The 24,096-nt window shown below is 37.4% G+C and overlaps 2 protein-coding genes and 1 non-coding gene across 4 annotated transcripts in view; 2 read left to right on the top strand and 1 right to left on the bottom strand.

The window, feature by feature from the left end:
- The window catches only part of ST8SIA6 (ST8 alpha-N-acetyl-neuraminide alpha-2,8-sialyltransferase 6), a 137,713-nt gene that overhangs the window by 11,663 nt on the left and 101,954 nt on the right, over window positions 1-24,096 (bottom strand). For both annotated transcript variants that reach the window (XM_064479412.1, XM_031444630.2), the window contains 4 exons: window positions 20,902-21,046; window positions 17,349-17,461; window positions 14,582-14,674; window positions 12,916-13,428 (listed from right to left, as the gene is read on the bottom strand). In XM_064479412.1, coding sequence (XP_064335482.1) covers window positions 12,960-13,428; window positions 14,582-14,674; window positions 17,349-17,461; window positions 20,902-21,046 — 820 coding nt within the window. In that variant the 3' untranslated portion in view covers window positions 12,916-12,959. The remainder of the gene's footprint in view (window positions 1-12,915; window positions 13,429-14,581; window positions 14,675-17,348; window positions 17,462-20,901; window positions 21,047-24,096) is intronic.
- Window positions 3,358-3,431, top strand: TRNAM-CAU (transfer RNA methionine (anticodon CAU)). Its single transcript has one exon. It is a non-coding gene; the product is annotated as a tRNA-Met (tRNA).
- LOC116150508 (AT-rich interactive domain-containing protein 1B-like) lies at window positions 6,267-8,092 on the top strand. Its single transcript, XM_064479249.1, is given in 3 exon segments — window positions 6,267-6,461; window positions 6,589-7,587; window positions 7,589-8,092. Coding segments are annotated over 3 exon segments (1,698 nt in total).

The raw sequence follows: 24,096 nt of genomic DNA, 5'->3' as shown, positions 1-24,096 counted from the left end.
TATTTGTATCCCTAAAAAAAGACCGTAACAGATATTCTATTAGTTTTTTTTTTGCAAATTAATGAAAAGGATGTTAGTATTTACATAGAACAATGGTGTATTTAAAAACTGGTTTTCTATCCATCACATTTGAAACCCAAAACCTCAACACATTTCAGAAGTCAGCTGAAAGGGAATTGAGGAAAATGTTACTTGACCAAGAAAGACAGCTTTCTAAACAAATGCCCTTATCATGAAATCCCAGGAGTTGGACTATGTATGGCTATTTGGCAAAAAAAAAAAAAAAAAAAAAAAAACAAACCAGTTATCGTATATCTCACATTAAGACAAACTTAACAGTAAAAAAAAAACCCCAATATGTTCTCTTATTATAGTTAGAGGTCTTTGTTTCCTCAAGTTTGGACTAATTTTAGCTCTCAGATTATTTAGTGTTGAAGAAAAGGTATTCATTTACAGTTTAGAGCCAACTATTTCTAAAAGTTTTGAAGGCAACTTGAGGAAATAATGAGCTGTATCTAAAATTATTCCAAGTGCAATCTTGCTTCTGAAATGTCCCTTGTGTGGGGTTTGTTTGTTCTTGCCTGGGACAAAATACTCTACCCTGCCTTCCTAATTTTTTTGGAATAAAGTTAAGAACTTCAGAGGTCAGGACAGCACATCCCTGAGATCTCTTCTGAAATGGCAGATTGCTAAGCAGGGGAAAGGAGTTTCACAAATTCAGTGAATCTGATACAGGGTAGAAACACTGGAAACAGAATATGACAGCTTTAAGCTTTGAGACATTAGATATATGAAAAATACACTGTCTACGCAGGAATCTACCTTACATGAAGTGTCTGAGGAAGGACTGATGTTATGGGTAGTGTCAGAAATGCTGTTTCTTGCTATTCATGATTAAACAAAGGTGCTTGGCAGCCCCATATGTCTCTGAGATTAACAAGCCATACCTCTACGTGTCTGATATTAAACAGACACTTTTACTGCATATGTACTGAGGAGCTTGGATTAAAAGTCAGATTTGTCACTTGGGATGAATTATGTGGGGAGCTGGGGATGTGTTTTGCCCTGCAGTGGTGCCAATGTTGAGATCACAAAATTCCAGTAAGTTTGTGGCTTGACACAGGACATTTTATGAAGTCATGAAGGTCACAATTCACACTGGTGCCAACATACGTTATGGAGAGGAAAGGGAAATATCTCGGAATACATTTCTCAGAGTTCCCTGCTCAGGGAAACAGTTAAAGCACAATCACTGTTCTGTTGAAAGGGGAGTCGCACTGGGGGAACCATAAATCCTTCCAGTCAACCAGTGGCAAAAATGAGCTCCCTTAATATTTTCTTCGGGTACAGAAGTCAGAGACTTTTGAAGACTCAAGGATTCAGTTTTGATTCACTGCAGTTAACTTTACTGAATAACATTGTGGGAGAGGAAACCCATGGACTCCCATCTCTTACCCAGTTCCCAAGTGTACATCCAGAGACCATATAAGCTGTTAAAAAGCAGCTCAAAGTGAATTCTAATAATACAAATTTTGTGAACAGGTTTTAGATTGCACTTACTGACAGCTCAAAATAGTGCTCACTGGTTGACTACGAAGATGCCAAAGTGCAGCAAAAACTAGGAAACCTTGTTCTCAAAGACAAAATCAGTGCACTGACTCAATGGCTGGATATGTCAATAACAGTCTTGTTCATTGAGATTGGGGAAACAATCTAGGATATTGGTTAAGAAGGAAATTTATTTCCTGAAACCCATTACTACTTACGTTGTGCTTGTTCTTAGAAAATACGTGCTGACTTAGGGCAAAGAATCATGATATCTTCACTTTGCCCTTAAATCAATAGTTGAGTCCACGTGAAGGGTTATATGGGGTACTTATCATGCTATTTCTTCTAATTTTCTGTAAGTAAGTTGAAGTATTTCAAAATAAAAAGTTTTAAAAAGAAGTAGTTTTCTGTAGTCTTCTGTGTATTAGTTATATAATCCAGTTCAAGTTACTTCTTGTTCTGAAATCTCAATGTTCTCATCTATAAAATGAGAATAATACTGGTGACACCCTCAAAGAATTCAATGAAATAATCAGTAACTCAAAAAAGGTAGGAATAACACAAATCTTAAAAGTTATTTGCTACATATGCTTGGTCATGAATTTTGGTTTTGGCCAGTTAGAAGCAGCTGAGTCCCTATGCGATCCACGATGATAATAAAATATGCTGATGCTTTATTAAATCATCATCAATGCTCAAAAATATTCAATTTTTTAAATTACAAACATTATAAAGCAATCTATTATTGAAGTGGCCTGTTTAATTATAAAACAATTATATAGGTCCAGAGATATTTATTAAGTGAAACTGAATGGATTGGAAATTTATCAGGCATGAAAAATTACTTTGAAACCATGCAATTTTTAGCAGTTTCTAAAAAAAAAAAAAAAAAAAAATCCCAGAAAATACAGACAAAAACAGGAAGCAATGTTTCCTTAAGTTTTCCTAGATACAGTTGAAATGTTAATAATTGCTTTCAGCATTTATAGACAATGAAGCCATTTACTGTTATCACTATGCCAAGGTGGTGGAAGAAATATTTTACCAATAGAGAAAATAACTTTCAATACCTTCTCTTGAGTAAGCTGGTGCCAGCATTATATTAAAGATCAGTGCTCTTTTTCATATAATGGATAACTTTTCTTATCCTTATGAGAGCTATAATTACTCCAGCATTTCAGTGTCTACCTTTAATTCTACCTAGAAATATTCTGCCAGACTGGCAATAGTTAAATATGCTAAAAGTTAAAATGATAGGTTGCTCTGCCTTTAAAACACTGAACATATTAATCTATGACAGTATTCATGGGACAGGGACTTCTATCCAGATTTCTTAGCACAGGAAAAGGAGGAGATTAAATATATTCAAAGACCCCAATAGAAAGCTGGTATTAGATTGGACTGGGGTAGTACCAGAACTGATCACACAGCCTTCTAATTATTTCATTGTCTAGAATGGTTCACATTCAGAAAACAAAATCCATTCACCATGGAGACAAAAAGCATTTAAAAGTCAAGAAATTCTCATCAACTTCACACTCCAGTAGGACGAGGTACCACTGTTCTCCTGACTCTCAGAGAGGTAAAAGTAGAGTATCGCTAAGTTTTCAAAACCCAAACTTCAAACTTTTGACTAAGTTATATGGTTTATAGCCCCACCAAATCCTGTTTATGAAATTTTAACTTCCAAGAACCAGGTGACCACATATGTTGCCATCAAATTGGACACTTACGAGAATAAAGGGGGATAAACTAGGACCATCTGGGCGAACCAAGACATAATGATTATTAAGAATAAACTTTCAGGGGGGAAGGTATAGCTCAAATGGTAGAGCACATGCTTCATATGCATGAGGTCCTGGGTTCAATCTCCAGTACCTCCTCTAAAAATAAATAAAATAAACCTAATTAACCCCCACCCAACCAAAAAAATGTATGAGTTTAAAAAATAAAAGAATAAACTTTCAATGAGCCTTAGATGGCAAATGAAAGGAAGCTTTCTCTTCAAAAATGTTTATTACTAGACTCTATGCCTAGAACTACTCTGGGGTTGCTAATATACAAAGAATTCCATGATTCTTGGAAGAGTAATTTGGGTAAATACCTAATGGGTAAATATTGTTCTGGGAAGCCATCAGGTTTGAGTTCTTTAGACAAAGTTGTTAAAATATCACTCTCTTTACCCAAAGATCAGTAAGCACAGAAAGTCTACTCAAAAGGAAAAAGTCTTAATAGCGATTTCTCATACTTCACACATGAGCGAACATTTCATTTCACACATCTGATGGAAGTGAATCAAGTCATTGTCTTACAAGTAAAACAAATAAGAGTGCGGGGTGGGTGGAGGGGTCCTACATATTACATTTTGATTAATACAGAAGAGGGATCGGTGCCTGAAATGAAAACGAAAAATGTGCCACTCGTGTAAGAACTGTTTCTGGAATGAATACATTTAGTGCCCAGTAACTTATTTTACAAAAAAAAAAAAAAGTGTTTTTTCTCTGTTATCAGCATGACTGCATACTAACAAGCTTCAGCGCTTGAAAGAAAGACTACGGGATTTGGAGTCAGAACTACTTGGGCTCAAACGCAAGTTCAGTCACTTGGTAGATGAGTGAGACAGGGAAAACTGTAGCAAATACTGTTACGATGCCCATCCAAAATCCTCCCTTTTTTCCTCCTTCCCAACAAAACCCTGAATTTGCTCAGGTACACGCTTGTCCCCCTTGAAGTCCACACTTCCCAGCAATAAGATTGATTATAAAGGTTAACTCCAAATTCCCTTTATTCCCTCTGTCAATGGTAGGTTCAGGTATGCACATGTGACCATTCTAAGCCAAAAAGAAACAAGGAGAGGTTGGCTGGGACTTTGGGGAAAGTTCTTCCTCTTCCTTCTGGGACAGTGTCAAGAAGAGACTCTCTCCTCTTCTCTGGACATGTTCAGATGTATAAATGTACATGTATGAGGCCTGCATGTGATGCTTTTGTTCAAAATTAGTCTTAAGATGAAGTTAACACAGAGATAAGGAAGCCAGACTAAGACTCTAGCAGGGAAATGAAGCCAGAACCAAAGTTCTCAGACTGTGCTATCTCTGCACTTCCAGATCGGTGCTCAAGAATTCTACATGTGTTAAGACAGTTTGATGGGGCTTTTGATATTTTCAGCTGAAGGCACTTTGATCTTTGAGTCATTTTCTTATCTGTGAAAATCAGACTGAGAGCTACATTACCATCTTGCAAGAATTCATAATACATGTAAAGTTTTAGGCACAGTGATTGGTGCAATTCAAGCTTTCAATAAATGGTATCAGGCTTGCGGTGCTGCTTGCCTGGCACACTGAGTACCTGCTGTTAACCTTGCTAATAATTAACTTTGGCAAATCTTTAACAATTTCTGATTGCTCACATTTCCATATAAAAGAAAACAGGGGATATTTAGCCTCCAATGAACACATTGTTATAGCTGAGGTAAGGATTCTAAGTCTCCTTGAGGTACCAAAAGATGAGGAACAGAATAATAATGCATTGGCATTTTATTGCATTTCACACACACGTATGTGCACATACCTCAAGGCAGATGAAATAGAATTCAGGCTGATAAAAGACATTAATTTATTGCATTAAATGCTCATTTCAAAAAGAACTCAGGGGAATTTAACATATTGGATACTTCCAAAATAAATTCAACTTTAAAATGAATATGGTAGAATATGTAAAATTTATAGTGTAAGCTTGAGTCATAATTTCTTAATTTAGAAAAGTTAAAACTTAGAACTTGTCAAGAAGAATCAGGTGATTAAAAAACACCCAATGTAATGAAGGTATCAAGAAGAAGAATGTGATTAAAAAAGACCCAATATAATGAAGGTAAAAGTCTAAAATTTAAAAATGTTAGATAACCTCATTTTTCCAAACAAAACACCATCAATAATAATAAACTAAAGAGAGGATACAATACTGATTAAACACATAGGCTTTGGGTATACAACCTAAATTTGAAAATGGGCTCTGACATTTGTATACTGTATAACTTTGGGCAAGTTTCTCAGCCTTCTTAGCCTGTTTCTCATATATAAATTGGAGGTAAACTTTGGTTTTAAATAAGATTAACTGTAAGGCAAGTTCTTGTGTAATGGTGCCAAGCATAGAGTAAGCACTTAATAAAATATATTAATTATATTCTTATAATAAAATTACTTCCATGGGAGCTCACTGACTTCTGGTAGTCTATTATAGAATGCTGGGTTGAAAAAACCAGGCTCAAATATCAGATAGGCAAAGGGAAATCCTCAAAGATACCTCCAGCAACTCCAAGAAAAGACAGGTGACAAACACTATAAAAATATATCACATGGGAATTTCTCCTTCTGGATAAGACGGTAACAAGGACTTGATTTAACTGCCTATTTGAAAAGCTAAAAAGCAACAGCAGACAAAATGAGTGAAATAATGGTTTTCAGACATTGGACATTAGGCAATTCAGTGTGGTGATCCCTGAGAAAAGGGAAGAAAATGAGGGGAGTCCTACAAATGCCATAACTTATTGCTAAGTGGTTTCCAGGCCAAAGCACAGGGAAGGGAAACTCAGGTAGAGTCCAGTGGTTTCCACAAGTAGAGGTTATATAGATCTAGGAGTCTGGGGATGCCAAGGTAGGTATAGAGTGGAGGCTTCATGGAGAGAAATATCTGCAAGATATTCTCCTCTGGTCTTTGGCTGCATGCTGAAGGCGGCGGCAGGGGCGGCCGGCCAGCGGGCGGCCGCAGGTATGGGCTTGGGCAAGGACATGGGCACCCAGTACGCTGCTGCCAGCCTGGCCCGGGCAGCCACGCAACAAAGAAGCCATCCAGCGATGAGCCCCGACACCCCTGGCCCAACCGTGGGCAGATCCCAGGGCAGCCCAATGGATCCCATGGTGATGAAGAGACCTCAGCTGTATGGGATGGGCAGCAACCCTCATTCTCAGCCACAGCAGAGCAGCCCTTACCCAGGAGGCTCCTACAGCCCCCCAGGCCCACAGCAGTACCCCACTGGCATTCAAGGTTGGACCCCAGGGGCCATCGGAGGAATGCAGTACCCACAGCAGCAGATGCCACCTCAGTATGGACAGACAGCAAGGCATGAGTGGTTACTGCCAGCAGGGCCAGCAGCCTTACTACAACCAGCAGCCACAGCCTCCGCACCTCCCCCAGCAGGAGCAGTACCCGCCATTCCAGTCCCAGCAGAGGTACCAGCCACAGCAGGACATGTGTCAGGAAGGCTATGGAACTAGGTCTCAACCTCCTCTGGCTCCCGGAAAACCTAACCACGAAGACTTGAACTTAATACAACAAGAAAGACCATCAAGTTTACCAGCTGAAGTCTTGACCTCGGAGGATACTGCCTTTGGACTCAAGGATCTGTCTGGCTCCACTGATGACCTCCCCACTGGAACAGAAGGAACTTTGAGCTCAGCAGCCAGTGCATCCATGTCCATGAGCAGCCAAGGAGATCAGAGCAATCTGGCTCAGTCACCTCTCTCTCCGCATGCATCTCCCCATCTCTCCAGCATCCCTGGGGGCCCATCGCCTTCTCCTGTCGGCTCTCCTGTAGGAAGCAACCAGTCCCAGTCTGGCCCAATTTCTCTTGCAAGTATTCCAGGCAGTCAGATACCTCTTCAGCCACCTGGGAGCCAGTCAGAATCCAGTTCCCATCCTGCCTTGAGCCAGTCACCTATGCCACAGGAAAGAGGTTTTATGGCAGGCACACAAAGAAACCCTCAGATGTCTCAATATGGACCTCAACAGACAGGACCATCCATGTCGCCTCATCCCTGTCCTGGAGGCCAGATGCATCCTGGAACCAGTAGCTTTCAGCAGAGTAACTCAAGTGGGACTTGCGGTCCACAGATGAGCCAATATGGACCACAAAGTAATTACTCCAGAATCCCAACGTATAGTGGGGTGCCCAGTGCAAGCTACAGCAGCCCAGGGCCCGGCACGGGCATCAATGCCAAGAACCAGATGCATGGACAAGGGCCAAGCCAGCCATGTGGTGCTATGCTCCCTGGGATGAATGCCATCAACTGCGATGCAGAACAGACCGTTTCCTGGAAATATGAGCAGCATGACCCCCAGTTCTCCTGGCATGTCTCAGCCGGGAGGGCCAGGAATGGGGCCACCAATCCCAACCATGAACTGTAAGGCACAGGAGGCAGCTGCCACAGTGATGCAGGCCGCTGCAAACTTGGCACAAAGCAGGCTTTTAGGAATCCAAGATGGAATATGCATTGTTCCTACGGGCTTGGTGGAAACAGCTTCACCAAGATGCAGAGTTGAAAATACCGCTCTTTGGAGAAAGGCGGAGACAACCAGGAGACATGCTTTAGACATGGAGAGGCCCTGTGGGCAACACCACGTCACAGGCCCATGGCAGAGACACACACAGGAGAAGTTCTGCTCCAAAGTCATCTGCAAATATCCACTCACTAGACAGCATTCTGGAGAATATGCTAACAAAGTCCCCTCTGCCTCTGTATCGGAACGGTCTTTTTCACAGAAATGGTGAATGTTATTACATTCCTCTTTGCCCATTCTTAAAGGACAAAATAAAACTTAAATGTATCAGTTACCAAAGGGAGTTATTAATTAAAAAAAAAAAAAGGCCAGGAATAATTCATGTTCCCACCACACAGAAAGGAAAATCTTGTAAATTCATGGGACACTGAATAGGGTCCTCATAAGGGTATTGCCTCAGTAGGAGAAAAAACTTTGCCCTGGAATAAGCACTGCTATGATTCCAACTAACAAAGGCTGTAAGTAAGCCTCTAAAGGAACAAACACTTTACAGGTAACTTAATTTCTTCCCAGAACAAATCTTAAGCTAGTTATAGGATACCAAAATATTTAACACATACGAAAGTAAAATTTATGATATTTGGCATTCAATAAAAAATCACCAGACATTCGAAGAAGCAGAAAATTACAACTCAGATTGAGAAGAAAAAGATATCAGTAGAAACAGATCAAAGAATTACACAGGTGATAGAAATAGTAGAAAGAGACACTGTAAGAGTTATAAGTATATCCCACATGCTGAAGAAGACAGAGAAATAAACAAGCCTACTAAATATAGACATGGAAGGCATAAAAAGACACAAATAAAACTTCTACAATGTTTAAAATGAAAAACATACTGGATGGGATTAACACCAGATCAGATGCTGTAAAAGAAAGTATTTGTAAAGTTGAAGATGTAGAAATAGAAACTATCCAAAATGAAAAACAGACCACAAAAACAAAAAGAAGAAGAAGGATTAATAGAGAATCAATGACCTGCAGAGCAAATTCAAGTGGATTAGTTTATGTTAACTGAAGATTCTGAAAACTGGAGAGGAGGTAGGAAAGAAAAACCTTTGAAAATAATGGCCCCAACTTTCCAAATTTGATGAAAGCCGTATGTCCACTGATTCAAAATGCTCAAAAACCAAAAACCAAAAACAAACAAAAAAAAGTACAAAAAACTTGAAGAAAATTATATGAACACACATAATAATAAAAGTGCCTAAAACTAGTGACAGAAAGAAAAAAATCAAAAGGAACCAGAGGGAAAAATAGATACATTATATACATGAGAACAAAGGTAAAACTGGCAATAAACTTCTCATTGGAAACAATGCAAATCAGAAGAGAGTGGAAAAACATCTTTAAAGTACCGAGAGAACATATACTATCAATTCAACAAAAAAAGAAATGTTTTTCATGAAAGTGAAATGAACATTTTTTCAAATATACAGAACAAAGTATTTATCATTGAGCCATCTAGCACTACAAGAAATATTAAAGGAAATCCTTCAGAGAAATTATACCCAGTGAAAATGCAGATCTAAAAATATAAAAAGTACTGAAAATGGAAATATCTGGGTTAAGTATAAAAATTTTTAAGAAAAAAATTTATAAAGGTAATTGACAGTTTAAAGCAAAAAATGTAATGAAGTATTGCTGGGTTTACCATATATGTAGAAGTAAAATGTGTGAAAGTAAATCTAAATGATATAAACACATGAAGTAAAAGGCAAATGTTTAGATTAAATAAAAAAGCAGGACCCAAATATTTGCTATCTGTAAGAAAATCCCTTTAAATATAAAGAAATAAGTTCAAAGTAAAATGACATGCTAAAAGAGATATGCTAACATTATATTTAAAAAGTTGGAGTGACTATAATAATATGAAAGTAGATGTCAGAGAAAATATTACTAGAGATAAAGAGGATAATTTCAGAATGATAATGAGGTCATTCATCAAGAGAACATAACAATCCTAAACATTCAAGCTCCTATTAACAGAGCTTCAAAATGCACAAAGCAAAAGTTGATAAAACTGCAAGAAGAAATAATCAAATCCATAATTATAGTCAAGGATTTAACACTCTTCTCCCAATAACTGACAGGACAAATACACAGAAAATCGGGAAATATACAGAAGACTGAAACAATAATATTAATCAGTTTGATCTAAGTGACATTAGAACAGTCCACTCAGCAACATCAGAATACACATACTTCTCAAGTGCACACAGAAAACTTACCAAGAGAGACCATATTCTGGGTCATAAAAATAAAAGTCTCAATAAATTTAGGTGGATTAAAATCATGCAAAGCACGTCCATTGACCACACTGAAATTTAAAGTAATCTACAGTAATATGTCTGGTTAATTCAGAAATATCTGAAACTAAATTACATGCTTCTAAATAAACTTTGGTACAAAGAAAAAATTACCTAGGACTGGGGGACTGAGGGGAAATTGGGAGTAACTGCTAATAGGTGTAGGGTTTATTTTTTTTTGTGGGGGAAGGGGGTGATGAACATTTTAAAATATTGGTTATAGTAATGTGTATACAACTCTGTGAATATACTCAAAACCATTGAACTATACACTTTAAATGGGTAAACTGTGTGGTATGTGAATTTATCTCAATAAAGTTTTTTTAAAGGGGGAAAAACGTCAGAAGGTATTTTAAACTGCATGAAGAACAAAACATGACATATCAAAATTTGTGGAAAGCAGCTAAAGTATTTGGAGGGAAATCTATAGCGCTAAACTCCCATGTTAAAAACAAAAATAGGTCTCATATTAATTACCTTAAGCAACTATAAAAACAAAAGTCATGAAATCCAATGACTCTTACTTCACACTGTAAATAGACACACAAAATTAACTCAAAGTGTCTCGTAAGACTAAGTATAAGAGTCAAAGTATAAACCTAGAAGAAAACATTGGAGAAAATCTTAGTGACCTTGGATTTGGCAAAGATTTCTTAAATTTGAAACAAAAGTACAAACTATAAAATTGAAAAGATCAATAAATTAGATTTTAGTGAAATTTAAAAGTTGTTAGAAAAATGTCATACTTTTGACAAAAGATTTGTATCTAGAATATATAAAATTCTCTTATAGCTCCATAATAAAGCAATCCAATCAAAAACGGTCAAAATATTTGAATGGACACTTTACCAAAGAAGATAGATAGGAAGCAAATAAACACATGAAAAGATAATCATAAGGGAAATCAAAATTAAAATCATGAGAAACAAGCACACATCCAAAAGAATGCCTAAAATTAAAAAACACTGCCCATACAAAATTTTATCAAAGACGTGCCTTAACAACTTGTATAGACTACTGATAGAAAACATGAAATGTTACAACAACTTTGGAAAACAGTTTGGTAGTTTTAAACAGTATGAGACATACATTGACCAGGTGACCCAGCCATTCCAACCCTAGATACTGGCCCCAAAGAAATGAAAATATATGTCCACACAAATACTTTGTATGAATGTCCATGATAAGTTGTATTTGTAATAGCCAAATACTGGAGAAAATTGAAATGTACATCAGTGGGTAAACGGGTCAAAACTGTGGTACATCCGTATCAGTAAGTAGAGGAATAAACGATTGACACGCAAACAATATGAGTGAATCCTAGTATTATCACGTTGAGTGAAGGAAGCATAAGAAAACATTTTGGGATAATGGGTATGTATATTATCTTGAGTGTGAGGATGCCTTCATGGGTGAACACATGGGTTTCGGGTCAGACAGGAGAATGAATACTAGCTCCACTCTTATAATTTAACCTTACAAAAGTTACCTATTTGAGCCTCTTCTATATTTATTTGTTATGTGAGGATAAGAACATAAGTGTCAAAGGTTTGCTTTATTAAACATGATATCATACATAAAATACCCAGCATAGTACTTGGCACCATGTAAATGTTCATTTTCACATATGTATTTTCTTCTCCTATTCATTTGTGCAGTGTCTCCCCTTCTGTAAAACGTACCTCCTTAGCACTGTTATTTTTCTACCAAAGGATATCTGTCCTCTTCCTCTTGGAACAAAACAGAAAATGTGTTTTGATATTGTTTGAGAACTTTTACTGTTTGATTCCATTGAAATTGGCTGGATGATTCTTGCCTCCGTTCCTTGTAGTGCTTTACTCAGCTTTTGTGGTAACGATTAGAACAGCACATCACAGTTCACAATACACACATCTGTGTCCCCCTGCAGAACTTAGTATCTCACGTCCCTCTCATAGAGCCTGTGAAAGGCTCATGAAGTCACTGCTAAATCATTAAAAACAAATCAATTGAATGAGGGGCCCCAGAGGCAAGACAATAGGTAAGAATAACTGAGTATTGTAACTATTCCTACTCGTAAAGCAAATCCTGTCAGTGGGAGAGGAAAAGGCTTGGGAGTGAGGCAGAAAGTGAGTAGAACTTAAAGAGTGACTTTAAAATGTAGATAAAAGAGGAAAAGAACTGGCCTTAATCTAACCACCATGTCAGCACAGCTCAAGACACAAATGAATGTAATTAGGCATACAAAGAGACAGAATTCATTCCTAAATAACCAAGGGTTTCTTGTTTAAGAGATCACCCACAATTTTCTTATATGCACCCTTTAAGACATGAAGAAAGGTGAGAAAGATATTATTGACAATAAAACGATCTGCTGGAGAAAGAACTCCAGTGAATATTGGCAATTCAGCTGTTCTCTCCAGAAAGGGTCTTCGAGACAGCCTGCCTTTTATTATGTCTGGTGAGGGTGGAAATGGCTATTACAAATATCAACAAGGAAATAGTCATTGTGTTCCTACCTAACGCCAAATACTTGCCAAGAGTGTTCAAAGATTATCACATTTCCCTAATATGAGTTAGATATCATGGTCCCCATCTTACAGGAAGAAAAACTGATGATTAGAACAATTAAATGAGATGCTGAGGTTGCAAACATAGCAGGGAGCTTTGATCCAACCAAATTTCAGGACTTTTCCTATTATTCCCTATAATCACGTCTTTTGGTGTTTGGAACATTGATACTCACCTACTGCATTATATAAAAATTATTCCCATTTTAAGACCTTCTGCTTAGGCTACTTCACATTTGCTAAACTGCAATTTGAGGATTCCTTTCACGTGGAGCTGGAGAATTTGGCTATACTCTTTGGGCATCTCATGGAAACCGCGTTTAGGTAAATGGTTGTCGTAGTAGTGGTGGCTGACAGATGTGTTCTCTGCAGTTTTAGAGAAGGGCCAAAAGCCATACAGCTTCACGCTCTCACACAGTTCAACCGCCACACTTGTGATCATCAAGCCGGAGGACAGGCGATATTCGGTCACACCTTTAGTCCTCCAGAAAAGGGCTAGGTTTTTCAGGTACTTGGGATGAAAAAATAAAACTTTTTGTCTTGCTTTAGACTCCTTCAGTGTGCTGTACACTTTAAAAGAGGCCCCGGTGTTGGCCCTGAAGGAGAATGCCGGTAGAAGGACGAATGCATCTCCATAGGTGGCCATGTCCTCCAGAAACATTGCCTTCTTTTCCTTTAAGTTCCCATATCTGCCAAATTTTTAAAAAATCATAATTTTAACAATAATACTCAAATGAGCAGGTTTGGTGACATGAGGCTGAATTCACCACTGGCCAAAAAGCAGAACCATTTATATCACTGAGATAAACTGGAGACTTAGAGAAGACACATGTTAAGCAAACATCATGTGCATATCGGGGCTGGTCTTTCTCTCTCTCGGCACATCTATGCTTCCTACTTTCTTATGAGGCAATACTTTCACTCAGCATGCATTGTTTTATATTATTTTATCTTCCAACTCACATCATTTTTTCCTAGGGTTACTTTTTGATGCTGAAACACCTCCCAAATTTATAATGCTGAACTGTTTTCTCAAACATAGGACAATATTTAAATATCTATACATTTTTAAGAATTCATTGAGCTGTAAACTTATACAAATGTTATTATAAAATGTTTCCTTTAGAAAACCTAAAATGTCTACACACATACACACACATACTTAAAATTTCCTCCAGAGATTGTGATGTCTGATTTAAATAATACCTCAGTAAATATCCTGTTTATGATTATGTGTGTTTAGAAAATAAACATTGGGGAGATGGGAACAATATTTTATATTCTCTTAAGACATACTAGAACTATTTGAGGGGTGCATACTACTAATAACAATTATGAGTCACTTTTGATGAAAACTGTAGAATAAAACTACGAATGGGATTTTTATTAAACAGCTGACATTTTCTAGTAGCTACATTGGGGAAAAGGAAATATGGAAATTATCCTTCAGTAAGAAACTACCCAAACCGAAAACTTGATTTTTGCCAGGTTCTCCTAAGGCTTGCTCTCCAAAGCTTCTAAACAGACTAAGTGTTCTTCAAGAAAGTGCTATCAAGATAAAAGTAAAGCAGTAAAATTCTGAAAGAACACTGAAAAAAGGGACTTTGCTGTTAAAAAAAAGATGAGGAGGTAAAATAAGTTCTCATTTGATCAGCAACTATGACATTGGAAGTCATATGTCTTATGAGCCAACACCCAAATTACCAATAACGTATTCTTGCGTATTTCCCCCAAAGCCACTCCATCTGTACTGGGAGTCACTCTCAGCACCAAGATTAATGTTCAGACCAAGAGTTCATGGAAAAACGTTCCTGAACAGAAACATAACTTGGAGGTACTTGCCTTAGTCGTATGATACTAGGGTTTAGAGTTACCAGGTTGGTTTTACTGCCAACATCTTTGCTAACATTCCCTGTGGTCGGGGGGATGTTACACCTGGAATTTGAAAGAAAAACTATTTTCAAAATATAACTTCTGAAAAAAAAAAGTGCAATACACACACATTCACACATATACATGTGATCATTCTCATTGGAGAAAAATCATCGCTCTTAAGAGATCTCAGAATTCATCTGATTTTCATTTAAAACCATTTAATAAGTACTGAACTTTTGGTTGGCATTTCAACACTGCATGAAATATATGAATTTGATAAAGGCTTTCAATATTGATTAAGACCTTTATAAGTAACAAAGCAAGAAATGACAATTACACCTCGTGTAGCTTTTGAAGAATTCATGATCCTTTTATTAAAATTATTATTTATGTTAATTATAGTCCCACAATAGTATGATCACCAATTTACAGATATTTAAAAATGAAGGCGTTGTGACTAAGGGTTATAGGGTCTGCCAGAAGCAAAGGCTATACAAAAAAAAAAAACCCAAAAAACAAACAAAAAAAACAACTTCCTGATTCCCATATGGACTTTCCCACCAAATCATGCTGTTAATAAATAAAACCCTAATGTTCTTATAATGATGTTTTCCTACTGATGTTCTCATCTCCTTTTGAGTGCTAATTTGTTTTTAAATTGGAAAACAAATTGAGAATTGTAATTTGGGGCTAAATACATTCCTGCCACAAAAGGGGGGGGGGGGCGGGGAGTTGGTTATGATCCCAAAGTATCATTTACAGAATTTCAAGAAGACCATTTCCTTAAAGCTGCCCATATAAACGGAGCATCAGTGAGGAAGGCTATTTAAACCTGAGGTGTTCTGTAATGTGACTGAGGCAGAAAGATTCTATTCTATGTGATATAAAACATACAGATAATGAGACATGGACTTCCCTCACTGATTTAAAAAATACATCAGAACATGATTAAATGTGGCACCTTGGGGAAAATCTTAGATAATAGGCCACAGAAATGTCTTTATCAGTGGGCTTCCTATAACAAATCCACTTTCTAGAACAGTCTCACATTCTTTTGAAGACTCAAAGGTGATTTTCCCAATAGTATCAGATGCGGCTCCTAGGGGAACTGCTAGGTACCGTACACACACGGGACAGCAAAGCCATGCATCACCTATTCCTGTTTCCTAGACACTTAGCTGACAGCTCTTGATCTTTTGAAATGGAAAATTTAAAAAAAAGTAATTTCCAGATGGTTTTATAAACTATTTATAAATACATGCATGGCCAAAATAAATTTGGGCTTAAAAAAGTAAATAAATTATAATGACACCAACCACAGCTAGCCTTCATTTGGCCTTTCAGGTTGGAAGGTCAACTTCAAAAGGAACTCTGTATTCAGAAAAATTCCTGACATCAGCAAATGTAGAATCTGGAAATATATGCGCTTATTTTGGAGGTATAAATTAAGTAGCTGTTTAGGGTTTTTTTTTTCCTCTCCCCTGATTGTTAAATCTAACAAAAACCTTGTATTTCCTGTATTTGCTATAAAGTAAAATGGATGTTTAGACATAACACTCACCACAGATGTTTTGGGGATTTTTCAGTCTATAAAATGTCTATTACAAGAAGAATTATTTATTGTCATTATGGCTTTTTCATACTGAGTACTTTAACAAAATGGCTAAATCACGCAGGTACTGGTCACTGTCACATTAATCACGAGGAACATATTCAATAATGATTGGATTGCCAGGTCTGTGGTTCTGGCATTCCCTTCAGCACAAAATTCTAAATAAGATTAAAGTCAGGGGAGCTACTGATTCAAAATTATAATTCTTTTTCATGTGCTAAAAAGGGCAGCATTAAATCGATCAGGATCAAAGGATCTCTTCTGATGTATGCAGTCAATGCTCCCCAAATAGGAAGAAACAGATTTTGACTTACTTTATAAAAAAGGTGCATTTCAACTGAAATCCACCCTCACAGGGATGAGTCACCTGTCCATATATTCTGAAAGTGGAGATGCTCTATCCCTTGCTTTGTTAGTACAGACACACACGGAAACCATTTTTTGTTACTGTTTTTGCAAGCTTGCTTGTACTGAGAAATAAACATGTAACAAGACCAGAATTTAGAAGCTGCACAATTTTTAAAAAATATTTCAAGCCAGAAACCTAAATAAATGATGATATTGTGTGGCTGTAAAATGCCTAGGTCAGCATGCTCCAAGTATTATCTGAGAACAAAACTTACTTGAAATGCTCTGGAAAGAAAGAAAGAAAGAAGAAAGAAAGGAAAAAGAAAGAAAAGAAAAGAAAAGAAAAGAAAAGAAAAGAAAAGAAAAAGGGAAAGAAGAAAGGAAGAAAGAAAGAAAGAGAGAAAGAGAGAAAGAGAGAAAGAAAAAGAAAAGAAAGAAAAGAAAGGAAGAAAGAAAGAAAGAAAAGAAAGGAAGGAAGGAAGGTATCCTTAATACACTGGAGGCTCTGACAAGTCCTGCAGTGAAGACCCTCTTTCACCATGATTTCAAGCAGGGTTTCTGGAAATTGACTGTAGCACATTTTTATTACCCTTCTGATATCAACATTCAGAGGAACTCATGATCCACTTAATACTTCAAGAAACACACTAGATCAGCTGTAGCCTTAAGCATCACAGCTCAAAGGTCAAAATGGACATGGAGTGTCTTTACCCTATTCCTTTCAAATATCCAACTCATCTGGGATTTCAAAGAATCCCATTTGACAGATCTTACCTAAACACGAAGTCAGATTTATCTATTTCAGCTCCGCAGAGAGACTGATTCAGAATTCCTCCATTTCCGACCACTGCGCACTGATTGTAGGGGTACTCCACAAAAGGCTGAGACTATCAGGAGAAAGTGAAAAACTGCCATGAGATGGCTTTAGTTTTAGGACCATAAAAAGCAGCAGCTTAATTCAAGCAGCTTAATTATTACACCTGCTAAGGAACAAGAGAGAACAAGAAAGAGGGGCAGAAGTAGCGACACCACAGTACACTGATCAACTTATGACTAAAAGTTCCTAAAAAATCCTGCAAACCTACATTTCATTTCTCTTGCAAGAAGTATACAGCATATCACCCACAATATAATGTAATAATAAAAATATATTTGTTTATAAGATGTAATTTGACACATATGACATCACATAATTAAGTAAATAAAATGAGAAAGGCAAAATCCCACATGGTGTCTTTCCGACAGACAGAACCATTTTCAGCAAAACAAACAAACAAACAAACAAACAAAAACCCCAGAAAATAAAGCAATTAGAAAGGGGCATTAAATTCTCTACTCTTGGCCATAAAATTAATAGCTAATTTAGTGAAAGCTCGTTGTCTTTCTTAAATAGTTGGACCTTCAGGCTGGGTGATGACAGGGGATTTATGCCTGTCATCTCCACAAATGACCAGACACGGTACTTCAGGGAGATCTAGTAACTCTGTGCTGATTTATTTCAAGTTCATCTCCAAGGCCGGAATCATTTTTGTTTCCTCCAAGGACCCAACTGGCTGACCCCAAAAGACTTCCCACTTTTACCAAATCCTCCCCAGTCTGAAACATAACTGCTCAGTTTGACAGTGCACTGTGCCTTTGTGGGTCACTTTTCCAGAAATAATGATGTGACCTTAACCAGAAGGAAGGGGCCCAGCTCAGACGTCCACAGTGAACAGGTCCTGATTCACCTACCTGGTCTCTAAATTCAAATGTAGGTCCTCAAGGGCACAGAGTGTGTCTATTACTTTTAATTTTCTCTTCCCTTTTCCTACAGACCTAGCACAGAAGGATGTCACTTCTCAATGATGTCTGCTGGCCCAGTGGCCACGTTGGTGCAACCCCAATGCTGTGCTGGAACCCAGTGGTACTAGCTTATGGGAGCCACCCAGTACATATTCAGAATTCTGTCATCTGGTTGTTAAACCACTAGTAAACTACAATCTGCCACAGTGTGGGTATTTACAGTGCTATTCAACAGAGCATGCACCTGCCCAGTGTACCAGCCTCACTGGCAACACCCCAGGACCAGTGTGGCTCTGAGCTGCCCATGAGATCCTACCTCACTCTAACCATATGATGATAACTCTGCTTTAGGACGTCGAGGTTTGTCCCTAAAAGATGAAAAACCATGTGCTTCTCGTGTGAGAGGCATTTTTTTCCAATGGGTAACTTATCAATACACGGAATCCATACAACAACCTGGTGAGCATTTTATAGACAGAATGATGGAAAGTGGCAGAGCTGGGATTCAAACCCCGGCAGTCTGTTTCAGGGTCCATGGTCTTAACCAACTATACATCACACAACTATACATCACACAACTGCACTTGTTCGGGGGTGAAGTGTTAATTTAAGCGTGTGCCGTATTTCCCTGTATAGCTGCAATGCCCAGCAGAGTGCCTGGCTCTTAAATAAATGGTTCCCAGACACCTCAGGCTATTTCAAGTCACTGAAGTTCAAGCTCAAGACGTCTTCAGTGTTTACTAAGCAGGATCACCGTACATGCTGAATTTTATGGATAAGGCAGGCTGCAAATAGGCTCTTTATGGTACAACAGAAAAGACTATTGAGGGAAGCATCTCCAATTAAACACTCAGAATAATGAATGTTTTTCTCTGGTTTCCTGGTCAACTCGGAGAAAACAAAATCCATATGTTTCGGGACCTCACATTCAGGAAGAGTTTAAATAAAAGAGAATTTCAATGTTCCTTAAAATAAACTGCCTAAGAAAACGTGAATCTGTGCAATTCAGCTGCCTTGCTGGTCTCTCACTCTGGTTGAAAGCCAACCTTGTGTTTTTTTCTCAAGTAACTTTGTGATGTTTTTGGAGGAAGTGACTCCACAACACTTAATCAGAAGTATCTATTTTGATCTGCTCTCTGTGAGCCCCGCAGTGTGGAGCAGGGTGGGGGGTGCAGGAAGCGAGGTGGGAAAGAGGTCAGATGCTGTGTCCATGGGGAGGGATATTGAAGCAACACATAAAACTGACCTCCCTTTGCGATCTTTACTGCACTGACTTCAGAATTTCCTCCCCCCAGTTTTTAAACATTAGTATCAATTTGGAAAATGGATGCTGTTGTTAACTGCAGCCAGAATTACTGAGCCTATGTTGTTATCCTTCTCAAAGTGTCAATTAGAAGCAAAAATACCTGCCACTCCTCTGTCCTGGCCAGCCTAAAGCAAGGAAAATACTAGCAAAAACTGCCAAGAGTTGCTTTCTGTGGAACTCCCCAAGGCCCTCACTGATGGACGACATAAATATTCTTTAGTTAATATCTTTCCAACTACTGGTAATTTCAGTGCATCACGAGGGGAGTTTTAGAATGCTGTAGGAGTTACCTTTTTGCCCTCGTTTCCTCCCAGAAAATTTGCAATATTTTTTCTCTAACATTTTATATTGATTTTCCATTCATTCTCAGCAAATCATACTTCCTTTGAACTGTAATTTTTTTTAAAAAAATTGGAACAACTTACATGACAGTAAAATAGTTGAAAGAAGTCAAGGGTCCAACAAAATAGAATTAATTGCAAGAACTGAATATTCTACAGTTGGTAAACTGCAGATATAAAATGATCCCATTTTGACCAGACTGTCTTGGCCTCACTGCTCTTAATCATATCATAAAAAGATGCCTGAGAGTGTAGTTTATAAGCAGTAGGATATCCTTCATGAGAATAATTTCCCCCAAGATTTGGATTTATATTGTAACAGTACTCATTACAATATAATCAATGCTCACTAGTTTAATTAACAACTAGGTAATGAATGTATACATGCACTGAGGAATGTCCTAGGAGCCTGAGTCACATCAGGGAACACACTAGGTAAAAATCCCTGTCTTGTTAAGATTATGTTTACTGACCACAAATTCTTATGTATTTACTTCCCAAAGATTAGCCACATAAACCTACAGTTCTTTGTGAAGGTATTGATTCAGTCACCAAAGCTGACAACTGGAAGAATCTTATTCCAGGTGAAAAAAATGGTCAACTTCCCATACCCTAGTAATTACTGTGTAGGAAGCCCAACTAACTCGTCTCACTCAAGGATGAGCCATCAAGACACAAGGGCTCCAAGAGCTTAGGTAAATACCATCCCCTGCAGCACCACAAGCATTCAAAGCTGCCCTGTGAAAATGGACCACCATACAGATGTTAGACAACAGAACAACGGAGGGTGGCACTTTAACTCATCAGCTCGTCCATTGTTATGCTGGGACTTAATCTGACAGAACGCTCACCTGGAAAGGTGACACAAATAGAACAAAACACACAAATCTTCACTCACCACTGGCAACATAGCAAAAACGTTCTCTCTGATTTGGATTTCGCTTTTACTTTCCACCTCGTAACTCATGTTAGTCCCAACTGGAGTGTTATTTTGAGAAACAATGAAGTTTTGAACGGCATCACAACAGGAAGCAAGTTTGGCTCTGCAAAGGATAAGGATAAGAGTTAGTCAAGGAGTAAGATTAAGAAGCCAAAAATAGAGACTACAATGGAAAAATGCAGAGGACGATTTTGCCATATCGAATTTCAGAAAGATGATTAAATCATTCACAGAGATGACATTTTTATCTCATGCCATTCTAACTGGCCCCGGATGGTGAAATGGTGATGTGGTCAGAAAAAAAACACAGCAAAGAATATAAACATACTTATATTCAGGTAGAGACCGTCTCCCTAACAGGAAATAACGTATTATACAATGGTTTAAATATAAAAATGTCTTTCTAATTTAATGTTATAACAACAAAGAGAAAATGACAGAATACCTTATAATTATTTCAATAAAAAGTACATGAACTCAATTAAGAGCAAATCATCACCAAAGTGATATGTAATCATTTATCATGAGACAAGTTCAATGAAAAAAAAAAAGAACCATTCAATACAGTGATTTTTTTTGAGCTTCACTTAAGTATAATTCACAAATACAAATTGTTTATGTTCAGCTGTAAACTTCATGTTTTGATATGCATACAGTGATCACCATTATCAAGCTAATAAACATCCATCACCTTACACGGTTATCTTTTTCCTTCTTTCTTTGCGGTAAGAATACTTAAGATTTACCCTGTCAGCAAATTTCAAGTATACAATACAGTACTGCTAACCATAATCACCGTGCTGTTCATCAATACAGTGAATTTTTAAGTGATGTTAATATAAGCTGCCCTTCCTTACAGAAAGCCCAGAAAAACATAACTTAGTATCAACCTGTATTTCAAAACCATTACATTATTGTTAGAATGCAGATCCACAAAGGTCCTTCCAGGGATCATCTAAGTTTGCCCCCAACCTCTGGCAGAGGAATCTAGAACCACTCAGAATTTATATTATGCTAACGTAATTCTCCAGGGATGGAGATTCCACCGCATCTCTTGATAACTATTCTAGAACTTAATCCATCTTAAAGTCAAGAGACTCTTTCATTTACACAACTGAATTCTCTTAACTTAAATCCATTTCCCTGATCGGCTCTTCCTAGAATCTCTCCATACAAACACGTCACGTAATTCAAAGTGGTAACAAATCAAGCAAAACTCGAACCTTTTCAATCTTGAAGGAATTTAGAGAGAATTTCCTATTCTCTTACTTCAGATTTTCCTAAGACCAGCTTTTCATTTATTTAAGTCACCTTGCCCCTCTGTAAACATTTAGTTCTTTCTCCATTTCACTTAAAAATATGTATGAAAGGTGGGTCCCATCACAGTACAAGGAATGGTGAACAGTCAGTGAGCAGAGCTGACTGCGGTCAGGACTGACACACAGACAGATTCATCGGTGCTCCTTCCCCAGCCCACACCGTTCATTGGTTTTTGTTTTTTTTTTTGGGGGGGGGGTCTCCTGAGGGTATGCTTTGTATACGTTCCTACCTAATTTGGTTCTGCTGAAAGAATACAGTGCTCTAATCTGTCATGGTTGTTTCCAATTCTGTTCCAGTCTTCTTGAATTCCAATAATCCTCAGGGTATGAAAAGTCAGTACTGTGATATTATTTGTACCCTCAGATCAAGATTTTTCCAAAAGACTTATTACCAGCTAGCTTATACTATAGCTTATACTATACCTTATACTTAAAATAGTACCTTAATTGAATCCTATCACCTTATTATCTCACTTTGTATTATACAACCTCCATTTCTAAAAGATAGTTCATGAAGATTAACAAAAAAATTGAAAATTAAATGTGTAGTCAGAAACATGTTATTTTTCATTATAAATTTAATTTCATAACAATGCATGTGATTTATTGCAAACTCACAAATCTTCATGTGTTAATAATTTTATTTTTTGGTGGGGAGAGATAATTAGGTTTATTTAATTTTTTTAATGGAAGTACTGGAGATTGATCCCAGGACCTTGTGCATGCTAAGCATGTGCTCTACCACTGAGACATACCCTCTCTGCCTCCCTACCCCGTTTATAATTTTAAATGTCTCTTTCATGCAGGATGTTGCGAAAGGCAACAGAATATTCTCATTCACCTTTTACAAGTAACTTGATTTCTCCAAGGATATTTGGTACTTGAAAGAATATTGCATTACAAAAAGAACACAGAGTACCCTTTGTGTGTTTTTAAATAGTTTTTTTTCCCCTGAAATTATATTTTCAATGGTTGTATTATAACATTTTCAAACCTACAGGAAAGTTGAAAGAATTGGACAATGGGCACTTGAAAAACTACTAGCTAGATTCTGCAAGTAATTTTTTCCTATATTTGCTTTATTGTGTATTTACCCATCAATCCATTTTTATTATTATAGTTATTGCAATTCAAAGTAGATTACAGGTCCACTTCACCTCTAATTACTTCAGCACGTATATAATTATTTTGTTTTGTATTTTGGGATAGAATTTACATACAACAAAATTCTAAGTGCGTTCATTGAGTTTTGAGAAGTGTGTATCTCTGTAACCCAACTCCCTATCAAGATATAAATATTACCAACCCCACAGAGAATTCCCTCAAATCCTTTCCCAGTTTACTTCCAGCCCTCCCTCACCTCAAGGCAACCATGTTTGTGATTATTTTTTATCAAAGATTAATTTTGCCTGTTCTAGAATCTATACAAACAGAATCATATTGTATATATGCTTTTGTGTAAGACTTCTTTCACTTGGCATAAATGTTTTTGCAGTTCATGTATTTTGCTGTGTTTATTGGTAATGTGTTCCTTTTTATTGCTGGAGTAGAGTTCCAGTGCATGAATGTGCCAGAACTGATATAGCCATCTCTCCCTTGCACTTTTAAAGAAATCACTATCAAAAATCAATGTTAAACACCAAATTACTCATAGTAACTTCCCAGGAAAAACATCAGAATAATTATCCAAGATGTCATTTCTGAAGCTTACATGGAGTCACTGACCAACAGGACTTTTTAAACCTTAATATTCAGTAGCAGAATTACAAATCTATGTTCTTTGTCACTTTTCAGCTCATCCACGTGGTAAAGACCCCTGTAATAGCCAGAGTTT

The sequence above is a fragment of the Camelus dromedarius genome, chromosome 26 (assembly GCF_036321535.1).
Source record: "Camelus dromedarius isolate mCamDro1 chromosome 26, mCamDro1.pat, whole genome shotgun sequence".
NCBI lineage: Eukaryota > Metazoa > Chordata > Mammalia > Artiodactyla > Camelidae > Camelus > Camelus dromedarius.
Note: the sequence above shows the minus strand (reverse complement) of the source record. Positions and strands in the feature narration are given on the sequence as shown.